This window comes from Nycticebus coucang, chromosome 10 (genome assembly GCF_027406575.1).
Source record: "Nycticebus coucang isolate mNycCou1 chromosome 10, mNycCou1.pri, whole genome shotgun sequence".
In the NCBI taxonomy this organism is placed as follows: domain Eukaryota; kingdom Metazoa; phylum Chordata; class Mammalia; order Primates; family Lorisidae; genus Nycticebus; species Nycticebus coucang.
In genome coordinates, this window is record NC_069789.1 from 16,426,067 (window position 1) to 16,453,138 (window position 27,072).

At 48.4% G+C, this 27,072-nt stretch overlaps 2 protein-coding genes across 4 annotated transcripts in view; one reads left to right on the forward strand and one right to left on the reverse strand.

Annotated features, from left to right (window-relative positions):
- C10H1orf198 (chromosome 10 C1orf198 homolog) overlaps positions 1-22,575 on the forward strand; it is a 32,450-nt gene extending 9,875 nt beyond the window's left edge. For 2 of the 3 annotated variants that reach the window (XM_053606702.1, XM_053606703.1), the window contains 3 exons: positions 4,258-4,308; positions 15,712-16,251; positions 21,484-22,575. In XM_053606702.1, coding sequence (XP_053462677.1) covers positions 4,258-4,308; positions 15,712-16,251; positions 21,484-21,540 — 648 coding nt within the window. In that variant the 3' untranslated portion in view covers positions 21,541-22,575. The remainder of the gene's footprint in view (positions 1-4,257; positions 4,309-15,711; positions 16,252-21,483) is intronic. The other variant, XM_053606704.1, reaches the window with a different exon arrangement.
- Positions 1-27,072, reverse strand: part of CAPN9 (calpain 9) — a 274,380-nt gene that overhangs the window by 136,934 nt on the left and 110,374 nt on the right. The gene's annotated exons all lie outside the window — the stretch shown is intronic.

A 27,072-nucleotide genomic window follows, 5' to 3' on the forward strand; every position in this document is an offset into this window, starting at 1 on the left:
GCCTCCCTCCCAAGTAGCTGAGACTATAAGTGTGAGCCACTACATCCAGCTTCTTTAATTTGTTAAGGAGCCACCAGATTCGTTTCCATAGTGTCTGCATCTTATGTTCCAGCAACAGTGCATAACGGTTCCCATTTCTCCACATCCTCACCAACGCTTGCTACTTTTAGTTTTTTGATGATAGCTGTCCTTATGGGTGTGAGAAGGATTACCTTTGTTTTTAATACAGTGTGTCTAATTGTAAGTTTATATGATTTAACTTTTTAGTAAAGGCTATTTTTAAGAGCAGATTCAGAAAATCTCTAAAAATTTCACAGCTACCTATCATGAGTTGGTGTGAGCCTACTCAATGCACCTCTGGTCGCAGCCTCCAAAAGTTAGAGTGTGCTGTGGCATCCTCTGGAGTTCTTTTTGGCATCGTTTTTTGCCAGCCAGCAAAGCAGTAAATGCTGGAGCCGTCGTGCACATATGTATTCCAGTACTATGGGCGGAGAATACGTGTTCTTATTTTTTTTTTTTAATATTGTTTCCTTTAGGAGGTACACACTGAATTGGATGAACACTTCAAATAACCAAGTGTTTAAGCCTTCTGGGACGTTGGAGGAAAATAGTTTTTTTGTGTCTGTCCCAGAGCTCCTGGAGCTGCTGTGGGGACCGGCAGAGCCTCTCCCATGTAACACTGACCTTTGACAGTTACCCAGTGCTCTGCTTCCCATTGCTTTCCTTCTGCTTCTGGCTCTCTCTTTGGGATTTGGTGCCTGAGACACCTTATGCATTCCAGAGAAGAAATTGTTTTTAGAGAGACTCAGTGTTGCCCATGCTATGGATGCTACTTGGCGTTGTCCTATGATCTAAGTAACGTGTGTTTTTGTGCATAGACAGTTTGACATCCTGAGAGGTTGGGGATGGGGGGATGGAGGGAGCTTCCAAGGAGGCCTGGAGGAAGCATATGTGATTGGCCCACAGACATGTCTGGCCACATTTTGGTTGCCTGCTGGTCGTCATGGCAGAAAGAAGGATAACACTGTGTGTGTGAGTGGGGTGCCACTTGGCAAGCCTGATACCATTTGCTTCTGACAGGCGGGGTGCCTGTTCTCTCCACCAGTGCTCTTTGTGGCTGGTGTATGTAGCTGATGGCTGACATCAGCCCTTCCATCACATTTTTATTTGGCATGTTTACTCTTGTTAAGTACTTCATTAGTTTTTTATGAGTTTAGAATTGCAGAAATCCAAGGAATCTGCCCCTTGACATAGTTTCTTGCTGGAGCAAACAAAAGGCTATTGACTGGACACCAAGTTGGGGAGTGTTCCAAGTGGGCCCCTCTCTCCATCTGTAACCCCTGGAATTTCAGCTAAAATGGGCTCTTGCTGTGCTCAGCTAAATCTTTGTTCCTCAGAGTCTAGTACTAAGTCACCTTCCAAAGCCAACAGCCTTATTATTTTAACCTTTGCAGATTTCAAAGGGAGTCAAGTTACACAATTAGTATTTAGCAGAGGGATTATAACATGTAACAGGGGAGCGCAGCACTGTTGTGCCCTTTCTCTGGCCAGAGGTCCTGCCCTGGAGTCCCTGCACACCTCCCCTGTCTACTCGGTGTGCAGGAGAGCCGTCTGATTCTGGATGGAAGAAGAACCTTTGCTACTTGATTTCCATTTGCCTTTTCCTACAGGTCCAAACCCAGAATAAATGATGTTTGTGTTTCATCAGCCTCCATTCCCCCCCCCAACTGAAAACAAAGCCTTGCTTGTTTTGTACTTCTGAAGGAACCCAAAGGGTGCTGAGATCATAGGAGTTCAGGGAGTTTGGGGTCACTTAGTTCAAGTGTCACCCCCCATGCACACAGAAGCCCCGCAGCTGGAGGCTGCCCTCAGCCTCCAGGAGCTTCTGGTCACAAAGCCTCCATCTCTCCCATTCCTCCCTGCAGCCATTTCCATTCTTAGAGGAACAAATTTGTGTATTGGGAAGTAACTTGGATTTAACCAAAAATTCAAATGAAAAGGCAGCGGGCCTCTGTTCCCTCTCGTGGTTGCCTGACAGCTGTGAGTGACAGAGAAGCTGCTGCCCAGTTCAGAAGTCAGGATCGCCACCAAACATGTTTCCCAGGTATTGACGCCTCCTGTGCTATAGGGATGGTGGCAGGCGGCGCACGCAGTTCTTAGAACTGTTTATATGCTTAGTGCGGCTTAACCCAGTTTGTAAATTTCATCCTCAGCCTTTGTAATTCTCAATGTTTATATCTAGTGCTTTTGTTAATAGCATTTTTTTCCCCTGGTATGAATATGCTTAGTCCTTTTGTACACATTCTTGGGAAAATAAAGGCCTGCGTTCTGGGCTCCCAGCAGCTCTTAGTCCCCAGTGAGTGTGGAGCGTTCCAGCCACAGAGGCCCAGTCCTTACCGCACAGCCGCAGGCCACAGAGGCCCAGTCCTTACCGCACGGCCGCAGGCCACGTAAGGCCCAGTCCTTACCGCGCAGCCGCAGACCACGGAGGGCCCAGTCCTTACAGCACAACTGCAGGCCACAGAGAGCCCAGTCCTTGCTGCACAGCCGTAGGCGTTAGTCACCCATGAGGCCGTCGCAGAGCCGCATCTCAGCCCCACTCCCTGGGCCTGGAGGCCATGAGCAGCCTGGGCACTGGGCCCCAACATGGGAAGTCAGAGGGGGAGTGTGGGAGAAGGGGAAGGAGAGTCAGTCTGTGGAAGCAGCCAGATGTCGCTGCTGTGTGTGGACCGTGGGTGCTGGCGACAGAGCAGGGAGCTGAGTTTCCACCCTGGCTGCACACAGTTCCTTACTGGAGCCTCCTCTGGAGCAGCCTTCAGCTGCCCACACCCCAGAATGCTTCCTGTTCAGGCTCGGAGACTGGCCCTCCACTGCTGTCCATGGGGGGAGGGGTCTGCCCAGAGAACACCGCTGGGGGACTAGAGCTCTAGACGCACACCTAGGGTGCTGTCACCTGCCAGGCCGTGAGGCACCCCCTCCACTTACCCTGGTATTGCCTCCACTCAGAGGCCAGGCTGGGGCTGTAAGAAGAGGGTCTGTGGGCAAATAGGCAGCGAGGGTCCAACCAGGTCCTGTGACAAAAGCGATGTCCACTGGGGCTCCCAGCCAGCCTGGGAAAACTTTGTCCTGTTGGGCAGAGAGGGTCAAACCACCTGCCTCTTGGGGCTGGGAGTACCTGCTGGAGAAAGCAGAGGTTATCTGGGGCACTTCACGGGAGGATGTAAATTACCTGGGATTTGAGAGGGATATGAATGTGATCAACTTAGTATCCGTCTCAATTTAAAATATTTTACACCATTGTAGTCTGCATTACCCAATGTTTGTCAATGATTTATTTTTAAAAAAATCCATCCCCAGTAGAAACAAGAGGGTGTGGGTGTGTACACCTGTAGTCCTAGCTACTCGGGAAGCCAAAGCAGGAGGATCATTTGAGCCCAGGGATTTGTCTAGGCTGGGCAATACAGTGAGACTTTGTCTCTAAAAGCAAAAATGTTGCCCAATAAAAGATGGATGTAGATGAAATATTTGCTATCACATAAGTAACTAGAGGGGCATGAGGAGTGGGGTGGGGGGAGCCAAGGAAAGGCAATTGATTTCTCCAAGTGAAACCAATTAGGCCGATGAAACATACTGGATCTAAGGTGAAATCCACAGTGATTGTTCTAAAGGGTCTTTGTATCCTGTTCTGTTTTGTGAGGGTAGAGAGTGGTTTCAGAATTCTCCTTATCACTTATTGGAGTTTCTTCATCATTCCTTTTAGCCCTCTGTGGACGAGAAGGGAGTGCAGATGTGTGGCCTGGTTCTCCTTCCCTAGGTTACTCCCGCCCCCCCTGCTCGTTACAGCAGCTCTGCTGGAGCATGTGATCCTCCTTTGATAGATAAGGAAACTGAGGCTCAAAAGGGCTAAGTCACCTCCTGTGGCCACAAGGCGATCACTGGTCAGGGCCGAGACTGAGCAGCTTCTGCTGAGACCATCAAGCCTTATTCCATTTCTGCTCAGTTTCTTTTTCTGGTTGAGGCCATCAGGGTCCTCACCAGCATTTATGAAGTGTCTGTTTGGCTGGGGACAAGAGCGTCTGGCAGCCTCAGCAGGAAAATTGAGGGAGAAGTTCGATGGAGATGGTCAGCACATTCTGTGCAGAGCAGCAAAACATCAGATGACGCCTCAGTTTTGGTTCCTCCAAGTCCCTGGGTAGATGTTTGCATGGGGTATGTTTGGGTTTGGGTTTCAGATTTATTCTTGAATTTTTATTTCAGGACTTAACTTGGCAAGATGAGCACTCTGCCCCTTTCTCTTGGGAAACAAGGGTAAGTTGGATTAAATTTAGATTTACTTGTCCTTTTAAAAAGAGCTGAGTTGTTACATGTTTTCCTTTCAGCATTTGATGGACTCAGACGGCAGTAGCCCCCTGCTACCAGCCTGTAGGTGATGTGCCTGTTATTGTGGAAAGGAAAGGCTGGGGGCACTGTGAGGAGGAATGGAGCTATAGTGTGTGGTCTAGTGATAGAATTCAAAGTACTGGTCAGTACTGACAGCCAGGCCCCATGACAACCATGATGTCCACTGGGGCTCCCAGCCAGCCTGGGTAAGGGGTGCAGTCCTGTCGGAGCCTTTTCTCTGCTCACACCTCCACCTTGCAGCACTCAGCACCTGGCGAGAGGCCTCTGCAGACACAGCTCTGAGAACTTAGAGGCAGCTTTGGCCAGTTGACATACAGAAACAGGTATTCAGCTCACACAGCCCTCCCTGGGTGACTTGCTTTGGTCTCTAGTCACTCATCATCATCATCATCATTGCCAGAGCTGCTTAAGAGCATCAAGCTTAACTGATCTTCATTCATTTGCCACCTCCTCAGCTGCCCCAGGGCAGGTGCGTTCCTAAGCAGCAAAAAGACTAAAAGGCAAAGGTCTCTAACCCAGAGAGAAAGAAGTAAAGGAGCAGGGTTTTCCGAATGCAGAGCATCCAATACTGTGCGCTGGAGGGTCCCTTCAACAAACAGGGACTCGGTGTGCTGGGACAAGGTTCAGACTGTGCCATCAGACCAGGGCTTTTGAGTGCTGACACTTTTAGGGCTTGTTTACTGGTTTTTCACCTGTCACACAGTGCTGGACAGAACTCCTCATCCCAATAGACACAGGCACTGGGGGCCTGGGAGGAGAGTGGGTCAGGGTAGTCCACGGGGGACCCTGAGAGGCCCTCCCATGGGGAACTGTGTCTTAAAATGAAACATTGCAAAAAAATAAAATGAAACATTGCTCTGGGGTTCAAATATTCAAGGGCAGCTGGTCCCATTCTTTGCACATGGACAACATTTGGTGAGCAATTGCTGACGGTCCTAAGTAAAGTGAGCTGGCCTTAGGATGCAGGAGCCTATGGCAGCTGAGCTAATTCTTACATTTACTGTTAAGAGGTGGTTTGGGGAATGCGTGACATTAATTCCGTTTCCCTAGGGATCTGGGCACTGGCTGCAGCATAACCAAGATCATGTTCAGGGAAGCTGGAGTTACAACAGCTCCTAAAGCCTGCACAGGAGAGTGTGTCTACCAATGTTACACAGGAAGTGTAGGTGGGCAGAAAATGAGTCATTATATTGGTATCCAGCAAGGACCCTCAATATTTCTCTTCACTGGGCTCCCAAAATGGGTGGTTGAGAGAAGTACTAACCCTGCAGGTGACACCTGGCAGTGATAGGCACGTAGGTTCTCTGCTTGTGGGTATGGTGACCCAGAAAGCAGTGCAGATTTCCCTGGACTGGTCTCTCTGATGATACTGCAATGGTGAAGGAAAAGGAAAGACAAATTAGTTAAAATGTCTTAAGACCTAAGCTTATCACATGCCCCAGGAGAATAGCTGCTCTATGAAGAATTTACCTTGTTGTATGTTCCCAAGTCAGCTATTTGTGGGACAGGACATTTCATCTATTATTAACTTGGTATAAATGACATTGTGGGACAAGGTGGCACAGCTCCTGGAGTGGCCGCTGACACAGGCACAGCTGCTGGGGCCAGTATGGGAAACAGGTGTCCTGGGTAACAGTGGAAATGCAGTCCGCTAGGACACACATGTGCTCATGTTCATTCCCCAGGATCCCAACTTATCTGCCGTCTTAGAAACCAGCTAAATCGGGGAGCTGGCTAACAAGTAGGAACTTGGACCTTCTGTGGCTCAGAGTTCTCAGCTCCATCTCATGTTCCTGTTAGGCCAGAGCACCAGTTTACTTCACAAACTGTCCTCCCCTTCCTGTCTCACCTTGTGAAAGCCTTCCAGAAATGGAGGGCTTCCCACTCAAAGAGCAAAGGAGCTTGTCCCATCCTCTCCCTTCACTAGTCGGTGTTGAGTTTTGGAAAGCCCTGCCACTCACTCCTCCTTAGCCTTGGCTTTTGAGAGCCCCGCCTCCCTCCTTCTAGGACCTCACACTCTTCTAGAACTTAAAGATTTTTTAAAAAGCCCCGTTGAAGAGCTGAAAACAGGAGGAGGCTTTGGCAATGCAGGGCCCCAGATCTCCCAGTGCCGGACTAGAGACTCAGCCCCTGTGTCCTGTTGTCCCTCAGTTGGTGCCTCCCTCACTCCCACTCTGTCAGTCATCTGTTTTTGCATAACAACTCCACAATTTCATAGCTTGAGCTCGTGGTTCTGTGGGTCACTGGTGTAAGCAGGGCTCAGCTGTTCGTCTGTTGGCCTTGCCTGGATCATGGTGGTGTCATCTGACAGCCTGATGGGAGCTGGGTTTCAGGAGAACCCTCTCAGGCATCCAGTTGGTGCTGGCTGTCAGCTGGGACACATGTCTCCAGCAGGCCAGCCTGGACCTCTTCACATACATGAATCTAGGAGGAATTTCAAGACTTAGGCTGGGAGATTGCACAGTATCACTTCTGTTTTGTTCTGCTGGTCAAATCAAGGCACAAGCCAGCCTGGATTCAAAGTGTGATGAAAGGGATCCCATCTCTTGATGAGGAGTGGCAGAGGACTTGTAGCCATTTTTACCCTTGCAGCCATTCATTTCAGTCCATTGTCCAACCTCAGGTCATTTCTTCCTATTTTTAATTCTTTGCTTGTTACTTTTTTAAGTTTAATTTTTAATCATAAAATAAACATAACATTAAATTTTCCATCTTAATCATTTTTGGGTGTACAGTTTGGTGTTTAAGGACATTCATATTGTTGCACAACCACCTCTACCCTCCGTCTCCAGAACTCCCTTTTATTATTATTATTATTATTATTTTTTTTTTTTTGTAGAGACAGAGTTTCACTTTATTGCCCTCGGTAGAGTGCTATGGCGTCACACAGCTCACAGCAACCTCCAACTCCTAGGCTTAGGCGATTCTCCTGCCTCAGCCTCCCGAGCAGCTGGGACCACAGGTGCCCACCACAACGCCCGGCTATTTCTTTGTTACAGTTTGGCCGGGGCTGGGCTTGAACCCGCCACCCTCGGTATATGGGGCCGGCGCCCTGCTCACTGAGCCACAGGCACCGCCCCTTTATTATTATTTTTTAATTGACAAATGAGAAATTGCATATATATTTGTGGTGTATGAAGAGGTATTTTGATATGTGTACATTATAGGATAATTAAATCAAGCTAATTACCACATCCAGAATTGTATTCATCTTGCCAAACTAAAACTCTGTTCCCATTAAACACTACCTCCCCCTTCCCTGCCTGCACCTCTGACTCCTCTCACCTCTGAAATCATCCATTGATTTGTTTCTACTCAGTGGAAGTAACCGTGTGCCCACCTGTGTCAGACCTTGTGCTCCAGACGCAGAGATGCCTGTGGGATGTGCACCACTCCGCACTCAGAAACCAGCCTAGGGCATGAAGAGCCCTGTTTGGAGGCAAATCTCACTTAGGACAAAAGCTATAGCCACAGAATCTTTCCTTTCATTGTTTTCCGCATTTATTTAACACATTCATTCACATGCTGGCAGATCTAACCTCACGCTCCCCTTCAGCTGTCTGGTTTAACAGATGTTTAATGAATGCAAGCAGAGCGTCCAGTAGGTCGGCTGAGGCATGGTTAGCTCAATCCAAGGTCATAGCTGTCAGGGGCAGAGGTAAGGATCTAAGGAGTTGTTGGTTTCTCACCCAATTGTCCCTGTCCTTTCCCTTGGCCAGCCCTTGACAATTCCACCAACATAGAATGAGCTGGTTCTGTGCTTGGGCCCTGTGGTCACTACCCTAGTCCCAGCAGCTTTGATCAGGAGAGCCAGGACCAGCTCGGCAGAGGGGGTTGTCTCAGCTTGCCTGCCACGTACCCTGCTTCTTGGAATCCTGCTCGGTCTTCTAGCCCATGCTTCCCTGCCTTGGTGTCTCTTCCTGAGGCTAATATAGGCCGGAGCACCTCTGTTGCTCCAACCCTTAGATCGTGGATAAGAGGCCTGCCTGGCCTGGGGTGGGGATGCTCATAGCTGTCATCTTTTCCACTCGTCTATCGGCCTGGCAGGCGTGCTAGGGGAGACGGTGCCCATGGGGACCCAACACTGCATTCCTTTCTCATGCTACTGATAGTAGGAGAGGAAAAAAACCCAGCATTTAGATTGCTCCATACAGAGGAGGAAGCAGGGAGTAGGGAGAGGATTCTTTGCATTCCCCAGGCAGTCTGGGCTGGGGAATTTGGAGGCAAAGAGGTCAGGCCGTGGCCCTGGCTAGCTGGGCTCTTGGGACTCCTGCTCCCAGTCCTAGCCTGGCCTTCCTTCCCCAAGCTGTCTGGCTCCCTGGCTCTCCTCTCTGCCATTCCATTCCTCCCTGTTGCCTCACTTGATGTTCTGATGTCTGAGGATGGGATGTAGGCTAGGGTAAAGATCAGCTCCTTGATTCCTGGGGTATCAGAAGATCTCCAAGGGCCAATATTGATGAACCTCAAGGTAGAAAGCCTTCCGGTCCCTTCCTGGGGAAGAGAAGTAAGCATTTACGAGCACAAGCATCTCCATGCTGTGCATGGGGATGGGGCTATGCGCAATGACAGGGCTGTACACATACTTGGATTTCTTTCACCTCTGAGAGGCTGCAGTTCCCTCCCCTGCTGCAGGTTAGGACCTAGATGTCAGATACCTGGCAGGTGGTGTGGGTGCTCAGAGATTGAAGCTGGAGTCTGTCTGTGGCCTGCAGGAGTCTGCTGCCCATGAGGAACAGAAGGACTATTCCATCAGGGTGTTCTGTGCATAGAGGATTTGCTTGGCTGCCCCGCACCCCCCACCCCACACCGTAGCTCCTGCACTGCTTGGGGATCCTCTAATCCCAGACCCTCTGTCTCTGCCTCTAATCCCAGACCCTCTGTCTCTCCCTTCCGCCCCCCCGGCACCCTCCCCCCCCACCCCCCACCTTGCTGTTCCTGACTCCTGCTGAGGTCCAGGGCTGTGCTGTGTCTCCTGCTGAGACCTGTCCTGCTCCCCTCTGCATGTGGGGTGATGTGCTGCTGCCCAGCCCTGCCCATCTCTGTTCTCTCCAGCCTCTGGGGCCATGTCTTTCGTTACCCCACTGTCTCTGCGCAGTCCCCCCAGCTGCCTATGAAGGGCTCCTGCTCTCCAGCCCCAGCAAAAATCCCTCTTTTTACGGTTGTCACAGTCATGAACCTTGCCATATTCCCAGGTCTGGTCTGAGTGCCTTCAGGGCGTGGCCTTGGTTAGTCCTCACAGCTTCCCACATCACAGGTGGGGACACCCAGCATAATGTAGTGGCAGACGTGAGCCAAGCAGTCCTTAGCCCAGGCCATTCTCTCAGCCCTGCCACAGCTTTTGGAATCGTCCCTCTTCTGTGCTCCTGTTTAGAAGTTCTGTGGTAGATGAAAATGGGATAGTGTTTATGAATTCTCTATCAGTGTGTCTGTGTTCCTGTGAGATGACAAGCCCCTGCAGGGCAGAGACTTTACCTGTCCCTTAACCTTGACCAGGCCCAGTGCCCCTTCCCATCCTCTGCCTGCTGGATCTCAGCAGGGCTATTCCCAGTAAGCCTGAGATTGTATTTGTGTGCTCACTTCCCCAGCCCTGTGTCCTAAGGCCCTGGGGGCTCCCTGCTGGGCTTGGCCTGGTGAACATACTGGTTGTATTAGTTTAGTCCATGTCTGGAGCCTTGGGACTTGGGGCGGGTGGGCCACCAGGCACTGTCACACCCCAGCTTGTCTCCAGGCACCAGATCATGCTGTCACGTCCCTGTCAGGTTGCCATTGATAGTAGTTTTGTGAGTCTAGAAGATTTTAGTATTTTCTATTCTTCTTCCTCCTCTTCCTTCTTCAGAGTGGAGGTAGAAAGAATAGATGTGAAATGGTTGGTGATTATTTTATCCAATAAACTATTGCATTTTCTGACAACACTGCTGTAGCCTTTGTCTCAACAATTTGGATCTGTCAGAGGCTGCCAAGCCAAACAGTTAGTTCTGGCGGCATACACTCCCTCTTTACTGAAATATTGCACATTCCTCTCCAGTGAGTGGGACATAAAAATAGAGGCTGGGCTCAGTTGTGGTCTTTCTGTTTTTAGAATGGATGTGACTATCTGAGACCCAGCTCCCCTCACGGGTGACTGACGCCCAGCCTTGGCTTGGCTGGATAAAGTCCTCCCAGAAGATCCTCCTGGCCTCTTGGGACACTGAGGGTGGGGCTGTAAGCATGACTGCAAGGAGGGATGGCTTCCTTAGGGACTGTCCCATCTGCCCTATCTCAAGTATATGGAAGGATCTTGCTATATTGAACCCCTAAGCCCGACTTTCTGCCTGTAGCCGGCGCTGAGGTGTTGGTGTCTGTCAGCCACCAGTCCTTTCCCTCCCCCAAACACAGCACCCTCCTGCTGGGCTTTGCCCCATGCTCAGGGTGGTGGGAGAGGGCTAACATGACGTCCTTTCCAAACAGCCCAGCTCTTTTTCCACACCTGAAAAGAAACAGGTTTTTTTTCTAGAACTAGGAGAATTACATCTTTCTAGCCTTTCCCCTCACCCTGCCCGGCACCTGTTTGAAGCCTCAGGTAGGGGTGTTATAGTGTGTGCAGGGCTACAATCCCAGGCCTTTTCCTTTTTAAATAAAAAGAGAATAAAAATCGTCTCTACCTCGTTGGACTGTTGGGCAGATTAAGTGAGTGGATGTGTGTAAAGGTGTCAGCAGGAGCCTGGCATGTACTGAGGGTCCCACGCACCAGAGGGCTCCGCTGCTCTTCTGAGTTGTGGCCTGAGATCAGCTTGCCTCCACCTCTTGGTCACTACTTCTGGAGCATTTACAGTGTTCCCGGTGGTTCCTCACCAGGCTCTGGCCCCTCTCATGCCTTACTCTGATCCCTGGGGTATTGGGTGTGGTGTTTGTTGTCTCTGGCTGAGACCTGCAGGTAGGTCTGTGCCCAGAGTAACAGCTGGCAGGAACACTGCCCTGGAGCCTCCCTCCTGGAACCTCATGGCAGAGTCATTGCCTTGTGCTGTGGACCCTGCAGAGCCTGCTGATTCTGGGACTGCCCGGGACACTGCCCTCCTCACCTACATTGCTCTGGAATGTTCTGAGAGACAGGTACAAGGCAGCCACTGAGTAGTTCAAGGGCCCTTCTGATGCTGGACTAGGTGTCTGAGCAAGAGGAAGGCCGTCCTGCCTTGTGGAATTCTTAGTCTGGCAGGGATGCTTCTGGACCCCTATGATGAGCACCGTAGCGAGCCCAAGGCACTGGTGCTCGTATGTAGGCCTGGGGGGAGCTGGCCAGGAGGACAGGGAGGGAGGGCTGGCCAGGATGACTGCTCAGTACTCTTGAGGGACTTGCACACCACACAGTGCTCTAGGTGGAAGGGCTGCGTCCCTCCCTGGCTGGTCTCCGATCAGGAGGCAGAAGCTGCCAGGCCTGGCACGGGGATGGGCACAGCACCCCTTTGACCTCATCTCTTGGTCAAGGAATGTTTTGAGGCCACCAGATCAAGGGGAGGGATGACAAGCCCCTGCCAAAGTGGCAGGGGCTTGGCAGCCATCCCTGGGCAAATCCATCCCTGCAGATGTGCGTGTGTAGGAGGGTTTTGGAAAGGGCACTAGAGGGGGGTGACTGCAGGGGGCAGGTGGGTCCTGGAAATGAGAGAGGTGAGTCCAGTGGAACACGTGAGAATTGCCCGGCCTGGGTGATTATCATGTGGTGGGGAGGAAACATCAAGAGTGGGACGGGGGGGAGAGGGAACAGCGAGTGTCAGGGACCTGTGAGCCTCTCTTTATCCTCCCCCTACACCCTCCCTCTCCTCTGCTGTCTACCTTCATGAGATCACAGGGCTGTTCTTTGAAAGGAGCTTGTAGTCACACTTAACTTGCAAAATCCAGAACAACATAAATATACGTAGGGAAAAAGACTTAGAAGCAAATTCATTAGAACTTTTTTCTTCTCTAAGTTCTTGTTTTCCTCTCATTCACCTCCAAAGCCCCCAAACTAGGCAGCTCCTTCTCCCAGCATAGCCCTCTATGGTTTGTCCTCTAACCAAATAACACCTTCCTCTGAACAGTTGTCACCAAGTCTCCAGTCACCCAAAAAGTGATGGGCGCAACCTCTTTCTGCTTGAGGTGGTCACACCCAGCTACGGCCTGCTGGGTTCCCTTCCAGCAGTGGCCCCGAGGCAGCCTAGGAGCCCCTACTTCCTTGGTGTGGCCCATTGGTGCCCTCCACGTAGACTGGTTGTCCAGCCTCGCCCTGCAGAGTGCAGAAGCTTCTGAGCAAAGACTCTGCTGGAGAAATTTACAGTCCCCAAAAAAGCCTGGGGTTTGACAAAGTGCTTATTTTAAATGCCTTCCTTACACTACAATTTCCAGATCAAAGGCAGCTGTGTCCTCTGAGTCTGGGACCCCACTTCCAAGCCATTTTTAGTCATGTGTTTATTTAAGGAAAACCATCATCTCTGTGGCCACGGTGTCCCTGTATTCTGTTGTGGAATGTGGAAATACTTAGAAGATTCAGACTGCTTCACTAAGAAATAATTCTTTAAAAATAAAATTAGATCATGCCCATACTTACAGAAATCCCAGTACATGTAAAGCTTTCTGTGGTTTCCATGGATGCTGTACCTGGTGGCTGCTGGCTATTTGTATGTGCAATGGCTCAGGCTTTAGGCCTTGGAATCAGTCCATCTATGCTGAAATCCCAGCTGCACAATCTCTTAATGAACTGGTGACCTAGGACAACTTACTTCATCACTCCAAACCTCTCATTTGTAGAATGACAATAACAGTAAAAATTTGCGTACCTTGGTGCTTCAGACACACTGAGCCATCCACATTTGTTCTTTTTTTGTTGTTGTTGTTGTTGCAGTTTGCCCGGGGCTGGGTTTGAACCTGCTACTCTCGGCATATGGGGCCGGCGCCCTACTCACTGAGCCACAGGCGCCACCCCACATTTGTTCTTAAGGAGAGCTCCACACAGAGTCAGGGCTTAGATGTCTGTTCCTTGGGTTTAGTTCATGTTACATTGAGCTTCAGGGCAGCCTGGTCTTGCGATTTGAACTAGCGTTCTTCATGGCCACATCATTTCACCTTCTGGACGTGGAGGGAAGACCTGTGGCTGTCAGAAGCCAGGCCTTTAGGAGAAGCCCCAGACCTAGAGAAAGGTGCCACTCTCTGTGTTCAGAGCCTGCGGTGCATACGGGAAAAGCATCATTTCATCCTTGCCCTATGTCCCTGCCCAACAGTGAGTGTCCTGGGAGAGTGCTGTTATTTGTAAAAACTTATAGAACTGAATGGACTGTTTATTAAGTGAAGTATTATGCATGAAAGTAATAAAGAACCATGTTTTGTATATTAATTTGGTACAGTTTTACATTTTTATACTCAGTTTAAAAACTCTAATGTATAGCTCGTGGCATTAGAAATTCAGGACAGCCCCTAAAAAGCAAATTTGACAGTATACATCTAAAGCATACAAACAAAAAAGGTTTACCCTTTGGTGCTGTATTTTGATATTTCACGTCTAGAAATCTATCTAAAGAAATTAACCTCAGATAGGGCAGAGACTACATGCACGCAGATATTCATGGCAACCTCAATTATAACAGTGAGGATTAGAAGTAGCAGACTGGTAATGAAAAAATAGTTAAGTAGTAGTGAGCAGCTGCGGAATGAAGTATTTTGCAACCATTAAAAATAATGGTTATAGGGCGGCGCCTGTGGCTCAAAGGGGTAGGGCGCCAGCCCTATATGCTAGAGGTGGCAGGTTCAAACCCAGCCTTGGCCAAAAACTGAAAAAAAAAAAAAGTAATCTTGGCGGCACCTGTGGCTCAGTGGAGTAAGGCGCCAGCCCCACATGCTGGAGGTGGTGGGTTCAAACCCAGCCCTGGCCAAAAACTGCAAAAAAAAAAATAATAATAATAATGGTTATAAAGACAATGCAACAGTATAGGTGATGCTTGTTATGAAGTGAAAAAGCAGCACCCCAAATTTCATACCTTAACAGGACCACAGCTTCATAAAATATGGATGTGAAAATATTTATATCAGAAGAGAACATTACAGATAGATTTGCCTCGTTACTTAAACATTTGAAGTAAGACTGGGACTCGCCTATGGCTATGTGTATTGGGAGTGCATTCATACCTGGAGATAAGGATACTAATAATGATACATACAAATGTTATTTTACTTTTTGGATTATACATAGCTTACTACAAAAATAAATTCTCATGTAAACCTGAAAAAAAAAAAAAAAAAAAAAAGAAAAAGTTAACACAGAAACACAAAAAGTGATTATGGGAAGAGCGAAGAGTTATGCTGATTTTTTTTTCTTTATTCCATTTTTCAAACTTTCTGTAATATGGTTTTGTTACTAATTAATCAATTGATTTATTTTCACAAAAAGTGGAGGAGTATAAAGGAGTAGAAATGGTAAGGAAATGTTCAGGATTGATTTTAGAAATTATTGAGGTTGCAAATTGCTTGTTCTGCAGAGCTTGGAAGGGGATGTTCTACTCCAAAGAGAATGTTTAGGTTTGCGTGTAATGATTTTGTGGGTCAGAACAGCTCAGCAATATCCTGTTTAGAGGTCACAGTGGTCAGCAGCGTCTGGATGGAGGAGAGCATTTTGTAGGTTCGCAGAAGCCACATCAGCTGCCCTGTGCTGCGCTCTGGGTGGTGATGGGCTGGGCTGGGCCCTGACCTGGTGAGGGGCAGCATGTTCTAGCCCGCACCCTTCCTCTTCACCCTCCTAGTGGGGACTGCCCCTTCCAGGCAGTTCCTATTCGGGAAGGCCAGAACCTCACTGAGGGGACAGGTGGGTACCCTTAACCATTAGTGAAATTCAGGGGTCTCCGTGCTGCTGGTAGCACAGCGAGTGATGGGAATGGAAGATCAAAGCTTCTGGTGCATTTCAAGTATGCAACATCAGTCCTGAAAATAGCCCAAACTCAGCAGACAGAAAATTCCGCAAGTGCCCAGCGGCACAGCGACTCGCGGGTTCCAGGCGTAAGTGCGCTGGGGAGGGAGTGTTCGCGGGCAGGGCCTGAGCAGACTCTATGGACTGCCCTGCGGAGGGGGTGTTGTTAGTGGGCAGGACCCTGAGCCCACTCTAAGGACTGCCCTGGGGAGAGGGTGTTGTTAGTGGGCAGGGCCCTAAGCCTACTCTAAGGACTGCCCTGGGGAGGGGTTGTTGTTAGTGGGCAGGGCCCTAAGCCCACTCTAAGGACTGGCCTGGGGGGGCCTGGGGAGGCGGTGTTATCGGGCAGGGCCCCCAGCCGACTCTAAGGACCTGCCTTCTTCTCTCTTCCCTCCACGTGGCCGTAGAGTCAGATGGAGTTCAGCGTATCCTCCTTATCCATCCAGGAGCCGACCAATGGCAGCGCGGCTGGTGAGCCCAGGCCCCTGCCCAAACCTCCTCAGGGCTCCCAGGCGCTCAAGTCGTCCCAGGGCAGCAGGTCCTCCAGCCTGGACGCCCTGGGGCCTGCCCGCAAGGAGGAGGAAGCATCCTTCTGGAAGATCAACGCCGAACGCTCACGAGGGGAGGGGCCCGAGGCCGAGTTCCAGTCGCTGACCCCCAGCCAGATCAAGTCCATAGAGAAAGGGGAGAAGGTCTTACCTGCCTGTTACCGGCAGGAGCCTGCCTCGAAGGACAGGGAGGCCAAGGGGGAGAGGCCGGCCGCCCCCCGCCCGGAGCAGCGTGCCCTTCCCGGCCACACCGAGGGTGAGAGGCCCCAGCCTGCCCCGTCCCTCCCGGGCCGGGTCCCGGAGGCCGCCCCTGCCAAACTGGAGGCCGCCCCTGCCAAGCCGGATGTGGGCCCGGACGACGGGGAGGACGCCCTGTTCTCGGAACCCGAGCTCACACAGGTGGGTGGCCTGCGTGGATGTGGCCTCGGGTTTCCTGTGCCAAGGAAGAAGGACCCTGGGACCTAGGCCACAGCCACTGTGCTTTTCTCCTCCCCACCTCTCCCCTTTTCTCTTCCCCTTCCTTGGTGTACTTTTGCAGCCAGGGAGCTGATTGTTAATAGCTCTGGCACCAACAAAACGCTCAGTGAGGGGAGTTCACAAGTCTCTCTGGGTGCCCCAACTTGTTTCACCGCGTGTGGTAGCCCCTCCGAGTGTGTGGGGTCGGGAGAGCTCCTGGGTGAAGGCAGCTGTGTGGGCAGTGGGGATACCTTCTGGTGTCCCCAGGGGTGTGAGAGAAGGGGACGGTCCCCAGAGCCTCCACCAAGACTGCAACTGCAGGGAACTCTTGCTCCAGGGAAGGACTGGCCTGCAGGTTGGAGTTACATGTCCTCAGAGGGCTTCAGAGAAATGAGTTCTCTCCAGGGACTGGCAGGTAAAGCTGACCTTCCCTGCTGAGGTGGCAGGTGGTGGAGAGAGCAGGCTTGTATGGTGTAAGGGACAGGGGCGGCTTCTGAATGCTCGTCCTTTTTCTTGGTAGGAGCAATGGCCTCTCCCCTTTGCTGGCTGTGGGTGCTTAGGAAGTGAGAGGGTAAAAAGAAGACACATATTTGTTCATGACTTTAAATGGCATAGTGGGTGGCGCCTGTGGCTCAGTGGGTAGGGCGCCGGTGGCATATACCAGGTGTGGCAGGTTCGAATCCGGCCTGGCCAAACTGCAACCAAAAATAGCCAGGCGTTGTGGCGGGCACTTGTAGTCCCAGCTACTTGGGAGGCTGAGGCAAGAGGATTGCTTAAGCCCAAGAGCTGGAGGTTGCTGTGAGCTGTGACGCCACAGCACTGTACCGAGGATGACAAAGTGAGACTCTGTCTCTAAAAAAAAAATAATAATAAAATGGCATTAGTGCTGGAGGATCCCTCAAAAGCAAGGGGAAAAAAAGATAGTCTGAATTTTAGAGGGAGGCCATGGTTTGGAGGCTTTTTTTAATGAGGAACAAAGCAATACATTTGAATATAGCTTTGTCTGAAAGCCATTTCTCAGGGAGAAATCATGGTCTGCCCATGCGTTAGGCTGGGCTCGTTGACAAGGCTCCATGTCAATACACTGGGGATGACACTGCTTGTGCCCACTGCACTGCACCATGTGGCCTGGGACAGTGATGTCCCCCGGCCATTCAGAGCCTTCCTAGAAGACTGAGGGAGGAGAAGGGAAAAGAAGGGGCAAAAACACTCACAGCTGGAGGTTGCTGTGAGCTATGACACCACGACACTCTACCGAGGACAACAAAGTGATGTCCCCCGGCCATTCAGAGCTTTCCTAGAAGACTGAGGGAGGAGAAGGGAAAAGAAGGGGCAAAACCACTCACAGGTGAGCATGGCCACAGGGAGGAGACAGGGTCCACAGCTTCTCCAGCGGCCTGGTTCTGAGGGAGGACCAGGTGGGAGGTGAGAGTTATTCTTACGCAAATGTGTCAGTGCACAAGCAGCCTGTGAGCTCAATGCTGTCAGAGGAGGAACCGGGCACTGCAGCCAGGGCCCCCCATTGGGATTAGAGGTCTTTTCTTTGGTAGCTGCCCAGGTAGCCAATAGCCTGTTCTTTAGGATTAGATCTAGATTTGCGGCTGGAGGGAGTGGAGGAGCTGCTGCCCTGGGACCCCTGGGAACCTTTGGACAGTGCCCTCGGCTCAGATCTCCCTGCTGTATGCGCCTCTCTGGGCTTCTTCTGGCTGCCCGGCTAAGAAATTGCTCAGGAGGACACAGTTCCACATTGGAATTGCCTGGCTTCCTCTGGCCCTCAAAACTCACTGGCTGTTTTGTGTTCACTTTTTTTTATGATAACATACTATATTTAAACTGTTTTTATTGTGTTAAAGTACACATAAGATTTACATTTTAACCATTTTTCAGTGTAAATTCGGTGGCACTTAAGTACATTTTCAGTGTAGTGCAGCCATCACCACTATCAATCTCCAGAACTCTTTTCGTTTTGTAAAACTGAAACTCTGGAACCATTAGACACTCACTCCCTTTTTCTCCCTCTCCCGGACCCTGGCAACCACCATTCTACTTTCCGTTTTTATGAATTTGACTATCCTAGGTACTGCATGTAAGTAGAATTATAGTCTTTATCTTTTTGTGGCTGGCTTACTTCACTCCGCATGAAGTCCCCAAGGCTCATCCCTGTTACAGCAGGTGTCAGTTTCCTTTTACAGCTGACTGGGATCCTATGGTGTGGATGTGGCACATTTTTTCATCCCCTGATGGACACTTGGGTTGCTTCCACCTTTTGGCTATTGTAAATAATGCTGCTGTGAACAGGGATTTACAAATATCTCTTGAGATCCCGCTTTCTATTCTTTTGGGTATATATATACCCAGACCAAGATTGCTGGATCATATGGTGATTCTATTTTTACTTTTTTGAGGAACCTCCATACTGATTTTCATAGCAGCTGTACCGTCTTTTTTACTTTCTTTGTTTCTTTTTAAAATTATTTTATTTTTTAAATCAACACTAATAATACATATTTTGGGGGTACACAGTGATATTTCAATACATGTAATGTACTGTGATTAGATCAGGGTAATTAGCACATCGTTAGCTCCAACATTTATCATTTCTTTGTGTTGGGGACATTCAATATCCCCTTCCTGGTTATTTGACACTATATAATGTACTGTTGTTAACTATACTCATCCCACAATGGTAAGGAACACCAGAATTTAGTCCTCCTTTCTAGCTGTAGTTTACACTTACATCCTTAACACGTCTCTCCCTGTCCCTCCCTTCCCCTGCCCAGTCATTCCCACCAATGGTGCACAGAGTTCTAGTTTCTCCACTTCCTTGCCAACACTTGTCATTTTCTTTTTCTTTGGTTGCCATCTGATTGGGGATGAGGTGTGCTTTGGATTTGCTGTGCTTTGAATTTGCCTTTCCCTGGTCATCTTTCCACATGCTTTTTGGATGTGTGTATGCCTTCTCTGGAGAAACATCCATTCAATTCTCTCTCCCATTTTTATTTCATTTTTGTGTGTAATCATAGAGTATTTTCTATATTTTTTGTTTATTTACTTTATTTATTTCAGATTGATATGAGGGTACAAATGTTTAGGTTACATTGTTTTCGTTTCTTAAGTAAAGTCAAGTTGTAGTTGAGCCCTTCCCCCAAGGGGCGTGCTGAGCACCCTCACATTGTGCACATCAGGTGAGATCCTGCCAAACACCCTCCTTCCTCCTGCCCCTCCCCACCCCCAGACAATACTTGTGCTTTTCTTTCGTGAGGCTGTGTAGTTGTTTATACATATACATTGGTTTCATATTCGTACTGAGTACAGTGGATGTTTTTTTTTTTTCATTCTTGAGATACTTTGCCAAGTATCTCATCTAGGTAAACTTTGCCATCTAGGTAAATACAAGAGATGTATAGTCTCCATCTTTTCTTATGTTTCACCCATTTTTAAATTGGGCTGCTTATTATTTTGATGTTGAGTTGTGATCATCTCTAATGACCCTGGGTGTTTTCTGGAGGGGTTTGGAGTGTTTCCACACCCCCCTCAGCAGGTCACTGTGTATGTTGTCCTCCCAAGGAAGGGGAGCCGGCTGGGCCATTCCAGCGCCTTCTGCCTTCTACCAGCTCCACGTCCACGGTCCACCCTGTCTTCCTCCTCCATGTCTAGGCACCTGGTGCTTCCAGCCCTCTGCTCTCCTCGTCCTCCGATGCATGCTGCAGTTCTTCTTTTTGTTTTCTGTGTCTAATCCTCTTGCCTGTCGGCTCCTTCTTACAGATGGGCTCAGTTCTGCCCTGTCCCTAGTTACTGCTGTTTCCCTGAGACTGCACTTGTGGCTTCTGAAGGGGGTATTTACATAAAATATGTGAAAGTTTCCTTTGTAAAGAGAAGCAGAAAGGTTTCTGTGTGGACAGTGGGGAGTCAGAAGGAGCGCATAACATTTTTGAAAGAACAGGTTTCTAGGCCAGGGCCGTGGCTCACACCTGTAATCCTAGCACACTGGGAGGCCAAGGCAGGTGGATTGCTTGAGCTCAGGAGTTCGAGACCAGCCTGAGCAACATATCAAGACCCACTCTGAACTAAGAGCAGAAAAACTAGCTGGGGGTTGTGGTGGGCACCTGTAGTTCCAGCTACTCAGGACGCTTAGGCAAGAGGATCACTTGAACCCAGGAGTTTGAGGTTGCTGTGAGCTATGAGCCCACAGCACTCTACCCAGGCCAACTGAGTGAGACTCTGTCTCCAAAAATAATAATAATAAAAAGGAAAGAAAAAGTCTCTGACAGGAAAGCCTAGGTGAACTGCTACCACATTTAAGAAACTGGAAGGAACCTGAAAAGAGGGAGATTTGGCCAGGCTTCTTGTTTTGACTCACGCCACGTCAGTCACAGGTGCAGTGAAATGGGGGCCTGTGATGAGCTTCAAGGGCAAGTCCCTGAGCCCATCCGTCACCTGCCATTGTCTGCGCAGAAGCATTTTCTGCTCCCCAGCTACATGGAGGGTGGGGTGTCAAGGTTTCTCTGCTCAGGAAGGTGTTGGTGGGTGGTGCACAGCAGCTTGTGTTGGACTGGAGGACAGGTGGCTGCTGAGAGGAAGCCTGGCAGGAGGCGTCAGACCCACACTTGTGCACACAGAGGGGCACTTCCAGCTCGGCACATTTCCCTTGAAACCAAGAATGTTCTGGGTTTGGGAAAATCGTTCCATAACCGTTCACAGGGTCTGAAAGCATAAACTTTAGATTCTTTCTTCACTTTTTTCACTCCCTTGACTGCAAATTCTTTTTAGTTTGGCTCTGTCATCCGATGTATTTTTTTAATGTTAGAAAGAATATCTTTGTAATTTGTTCTTTTATTTTAGGATGAATAAATTTAAACATGGCTGGCATTCAGAAACAGAAAAGATTTATAGACAATTAGCAATATTGTCCCCTTTTTCTCTGTGAGTAGGACTATAAGCTGCCACACGAACCTGGGATGGGAGGGGGGTTAGTGCTGGACATTGGCAGAGCCCCGCTTACTGTGAGTCTTCTTTAATTTTCTGATTCCAGGAGCCGAGGTAAATTGAGGTCAGGGGACCTCTGAGACAGAAGCAGGCTGTTTCATTTGGGTTGCTCTAAATGAGATGCTGTTTTTAGGTTGTGCCTAACCAATAGAAAAGCTCACGCCTTCTGTGCTTTTGTCCCTTCTGCAGGTCAGCCCATGTAATGTCATCAAGAAGACGGGATTTGATTTTCTGGACAATTGGTAAAATGTGTTAGACGGGAAAATAAACGTAAGAACCCCCAAATATTCTCCAAAGTGGCATGGTGGATGAGGATCCAAAGGGCCACCTTTCTCTACGTATTTTCCCGATTTCACTATACTCTTTTCTTAATCATTTGGAAACTGGTCAGTTTTGCCAGATTTTCCCTTTTGTGGTATAACCAAATATATATGCTATTTTCAATTATTTGATAACAAATTTTGCATTTGGACTTTTAAAGAGTGCTCTGAATTCAGTAGGTTGTGTGAGTAAAACCTGCCCTCTCCCGCCATGCTGGCCGGTTCTCCTTCCTTAAGGAGGCATTTTTTTCAACACTGTCACAAATCATCAAAGTGGATTTCCATCTCCTCCGTTCTTTCTCCTCACACACCCCCTTATAACATATGGGGTTCCCTTTGCTGGGCGATTGGCAGTGGTGTCCTCAGCTGTGACATTATCGTGCTGGCTGTCACCACGGAAGGGTCTGTAATGAAGTTCACACCTAGCACTCACTGCTGCCTAAAGCTTCTCTTGTTGAAGCCACAGCTCTTACCAGCACGTCATGCAAAGGGAGCAGACTGTTGGCACACGGCAGACAAAACACATCATTTTTTACCTGCCCTGATACTTACCATTGTTCAAAAAGAGTTGCATGTTTAAAAATTTTGTATTAACTTTTCATTATTTTGTATTTAGATTTAGCTGTGGGACTGCCACCTTTCTTGGTTTTGTAGCAGTTTCCTTTTGGTTGTTCTTGTTACTTATGTGTCCTGTGAGTTGTTCCCTGTCTTGGGGGCTTGCAGGCATCAGAGCAGATGCTGACATGGATGGAGGACAAGGATCTTCTCCTTGGTTGTCAGAGCCTTCCTGTGTGAGATGAGTTGGGCAGTGGACATCCTCCCTCCCAAGGACTGGTCAGGTCACATCATAATGGACCTTCCACCAGCCTTGACACCATTGGAAGTGGAAGAGTAGAGTTTCTGATAGCCTCAGAAACCACTGTGGCATCACAGCAACAGTATCCCTCAGAACTGGTGCACACTCGGAGGCAGCCGGTGGAGCAGGTGGCCCACCAGGGAAGCCAGTGCGTTCACAGGCTGCTCTGCCCCATGGTGCCTGAGCAGTAGGAGGTGTCCGAGCAGGGCCTAGAGCCCTGTACTTTGTGATGTCAACACAGTCATCACTGCATTCTCACCTGAAGCCTTAATCCCTGTCACCCTGCCAGTGAGCACTTGGTTTCAATGCCAAAGTGCATTTTTGAAAAAAAAAAGGTCCTGTTTCATAGAATCTTCTGAAATGATTTCTAGAATATTTTATCTGGCTTCAAATAAGGCACATAGCATCATTTGTCCTCCAGGAAAATTTCTGCCAAAATCTGGGGTTTAGCCAACATTTGCTGTGATTCTTATAAATTGCTTCATGTTTCTGAACCTCATTTGGCTGCACCTTCCCTCCAGCTCGGAAATGTAGATAGGTTCCTTGTATGCCTCGTAAGCATAGGTGATACATGCAAGGGAAAAACAGTTTCCTGCATGGTGGGGAGGGAAAAAAGCTCACAGGTCCCGGCTGGCACAGCCCAAGCTGGGCGCCAGCTCCCCTGGGGGGGACAGCAGGGTCCTACAGGGAGCCTCAGAACCGGCCTGTGCGGCCTCTGCTGCCTCAGGGTGAGGGGCTGCTTTAAACCTGTAGTAGCAAGTGTGTGTGTATGACTTTATAGTCCCTAAATTTTGTGTAGCAGGGAAAAGCAGTCTGTGTTGTAGGACAGTGGGTCAGGGTGATCTGTGTTTTCTTGGGAGAAATTCTAATTTCTTTCCCACTTTCTCACAAAGCTCAATATTCCCTTTAAGTTCTCCTCAGAGCTGAGAGGTGTAGGAATTATTGAAAACTTCTGTCTCAGTTAGTACCATCTGGGACCCAGTAGTGTTTGGTTAACTCTCATAATAGCATTTCTTAATGATATAGCCCCTGAGATTAAATGTAAAATGAAATCCTCCAATCTGAAAGTCACATTGCTTTGCTCTGCTTGGGAAGAAGTGAGGGCCTGGAAGGGGGGTGGGGGGGCATCGGTCTCCATCCTGCCTGGTCCATGGGATCTTCCTTCTCACCTGGGCAAAATCTATGCCAGTGTCTTTCAACCTTTTTATCTCGTGGCACACTTGAACCTATTGTTAAACTTTGCAGCACACTTAAATTGTGTTGATCAAAAAAAAAGAAAGAAACAAAAAAAGTAAAAAATAAAATAATATACTTTGCTTTAAACTTCTTTTGAAAATAATTTAATTAATGATCTTTAAAAGGTTTCACAGCTCACCTAAGATCCTCTCATGGCACACCACTATGCTGAGGCACACTGGTTGAAAATCACTGGTCTGTCACCTCTAGGGAGTCTGTGTCAGTGTGAGGGAAAATTAAATTCTGCATTTGCCACCCCTTCCCCATGCATCAAGATGCAATTTCTAAAATCAGGAGTTTATGTTTATTTTTTAGAAAACAAACACTTTTCAGGGGAAGCCTATTTGTAATGCTGGATCCCTATAGCACCCCATAAGGATTGGGTGTCTTTTTACATAAGTTCCCCCAAGAAATCAGAAGCCAGTCTCTGTCTTACTTGGAGGCCCCTCCCTGGCCCTCTGAGTTTGGGAGTGCTGTCTACACTGGGGACGGGTCCATCTCCAGCCGAGACTTACCTCCCGTGTGGCTGTCAGGAGCATCCTTCCTTACTTTGATACATGTTTTCAAAAATAATAGATTCTTACTGACAACTTGTAACTTGGTCATATTTTATACTCATACCCTTTAATAAAGCCATTTTTAAAATGCTACTTGTGTCTATTTTGAGCTTCTGCTGGAAGCCTGGGAAGATGATTATAGCTGCACAGGGGACAGAGGTTTCATGCTGCTGAGAGCTCATGCCAGGCAGTCTCAGCACCGTCCTCTCTGAGGGTTTGTGGGAGGTGATGACTCTGAGCAGGAAGGCTAGGCTCTATCTTGGAGGACTCCTGCATAACCCTCAGGTGAGATAGAAGCTATGATAAGACTTTCCAGAGACAAGTTTATCATATTAAGCGCCTGTGGCTCTGAAAAGCTGTCTCCCTGAAAGCTTTTCTGGTTATTCAGGACAGGGTGGCCAGAGGACCGGGGGAAAAATACAAAATTAAACATGGCCAGTCAATCCTATTCCATTCATTAAAGCACAGGTGGCAAATTACTAATTATAGATTAAGGAAATGTCAATTTTCCATATCAAATAAGCTTATAAAACTAATACCCCTGAGAAAAACAGTGACTCGGGCAGACGGACTCTGACTTACCATCAGGCACTGGACCTTGCCACATTAGGGACCAAACTTAACCCAAGAGAGTGAGCACTGTGCTTATTGAAGCCTCGTGTTCTGATGGATTGATCTCTGGTGTTTGTGATGACACTTGTGGGTCACGTGTACTATGATGTCTACTTGTTATAATTCCTAAGTCTCAGATTTGGCAGCTCTGATGGTAACTCAATGTGTGTTATTAACATATCCAGAAAAGGTGTTTCTCTGTAACGAGGAGCCATCCACAGAGGGACAAAATCCACCTGGGGATGTTCAGCACTTGCAGCCACGGAGGGAAAATGCCCAGTCTGGGGACAGGAATGCTGACCATTGTTGGGGGCAGGAGCAGGGAACCTTCAGAGGCTTTCCCAGAAGTGTCTTTGCTCTGACCCTGTGCTCGTAGGCAGTCTGATGAATGTTCCAGTTGTACAAGTGCTAGGGTACCCAGAGGGTCTCAAGGAAGACATTAGGGGTTCTAAGGCCACCTAAAGTCAGGTAGAAAACAGGAGAGCAACCTGGATGTAAGATAAAAATTATAGAGCAACATATTTGTTTCTTAGGGATGCTATAAAAAAGTGTCACAGTCTGCATGGATTAAGCAGTTTATTTTCTCAGTTCTGGAGGCTGGATGTCCACGATCAACATGTCCAGCTGGCTTGGTTTCTTCCTGACCTTGCTGTGTCCTCACAAAGGCTGCTCCTCATGTCCGTCTGTGTCCGAATCTCCTCTTTTTTTTTTTTTTGGTTTTTGGCCGGGGCTGGGTTTGAACCCGTCACCTCCGGCATATGGGACCGGCGCTCTACCCCTTGAGCCACAGGCGCCGCCCCGAATCTCCTCTTATAGGGTCACTAGTCATATTGGACCAGGGCCCACCCCAGCCACCTGCTGTAACTTAATTAAGGTTATTACCTTTCTAAAGGTCCGATCTCCAAATACAGTGTCATTCTGAGGAACTGGGGGTTAGGGCTTCAGCATATAAATTTGGGGGGTGAGGGGAAGAATAATTCAACCTAAAATGAGTAGTTATAGTAGTAACAAATGCCACTCATAATGGCAATCAGGTATAAAGTATCTGGAAAATAAACAAATATACAAAGACTAAAAAGAAAAAACTATAAAAATTAGAAGCATTAGAAGAAGATCTGGACAATCCTGGATGGTCTCCTGAAGAATACAGAAATGCTCACTCTTCCCTCATCATTTTATAAAGTTAGTGCAACCTCAGTAAAGATTCCTGTTGGACATTTTAAGAAATTTAATAAATTTACTATAAATGATTAATGGAGAAATAGTTGCACTAAAGTAAAGGAGTAGAGACTTTGTCTATCAGTTAGGAAAGTATATTTCAAGGCCATGGAATTACAGTTCAAAGGTATTGGTGAAAGGACACACAATTAGATCAACCAAACAGGATGAAAAGTTCAGGGACACACCCACGCACAAGCAGATGGGGGCCTGGGTTACAATCAAGGGGGCATCAGAAACTGCAGGGAAAAGGAAGAGTTCTTTACTGAACAAATTCTCACTATAGAGAAGTGGAAATGCTTCCCACCCAACGTTATGTGGAAGGCGGACTCGATGTGTGTTAAGGACCACATTGTAAAAGGTAACAAGTAAACAGATGGCTGAGGAAAATATCCAGTGACCTAGGGTAAGGAAGAACTTTAATAAAACTTTAAAAGCACAATAATCTGATTTCATAAAAACATGGGATTTCTGTCAGCAAGGATGGATAGAATATTAGCTGAAAGGGTGGGGCAGGACGTTTGCCATGTCACTTATGATAGAGGACAAGTGTCATGAGCATACAGGGCACGTCTCTAAATTAACAATAAGAGGCCAGCAACCTGGATAAAAAATTAATAGAAAAAATCCTCTAAATTGTCAAGTGTATGAAAAGGTGCTAAAAATAATTGGTAACTGATGGGGTGGGGATGGGGGGGAAATAAGCTGGATCACTGCAAGTTAGGTAATGAGATTAAACGGTGATATTTATCTGGAGAGATTTTGTGCCCCCAGAGGGGATATTTGGTAGTGTTGCAACATTTATGGTTGTTAAATTTGGAGAGGGGGTGCTACTGGTGTCCAGAAGATAGCGGCCATGGCTGCCACTACATGTCCTGTGGTGCACAGAGCAGCTCTCCACAGCATGTGCTACTCAGTCCACAATGTTGATGTGGTCCAGGTGGGCAAACCTAGAGGCCCCGCGCAGCCAGTGTATTGG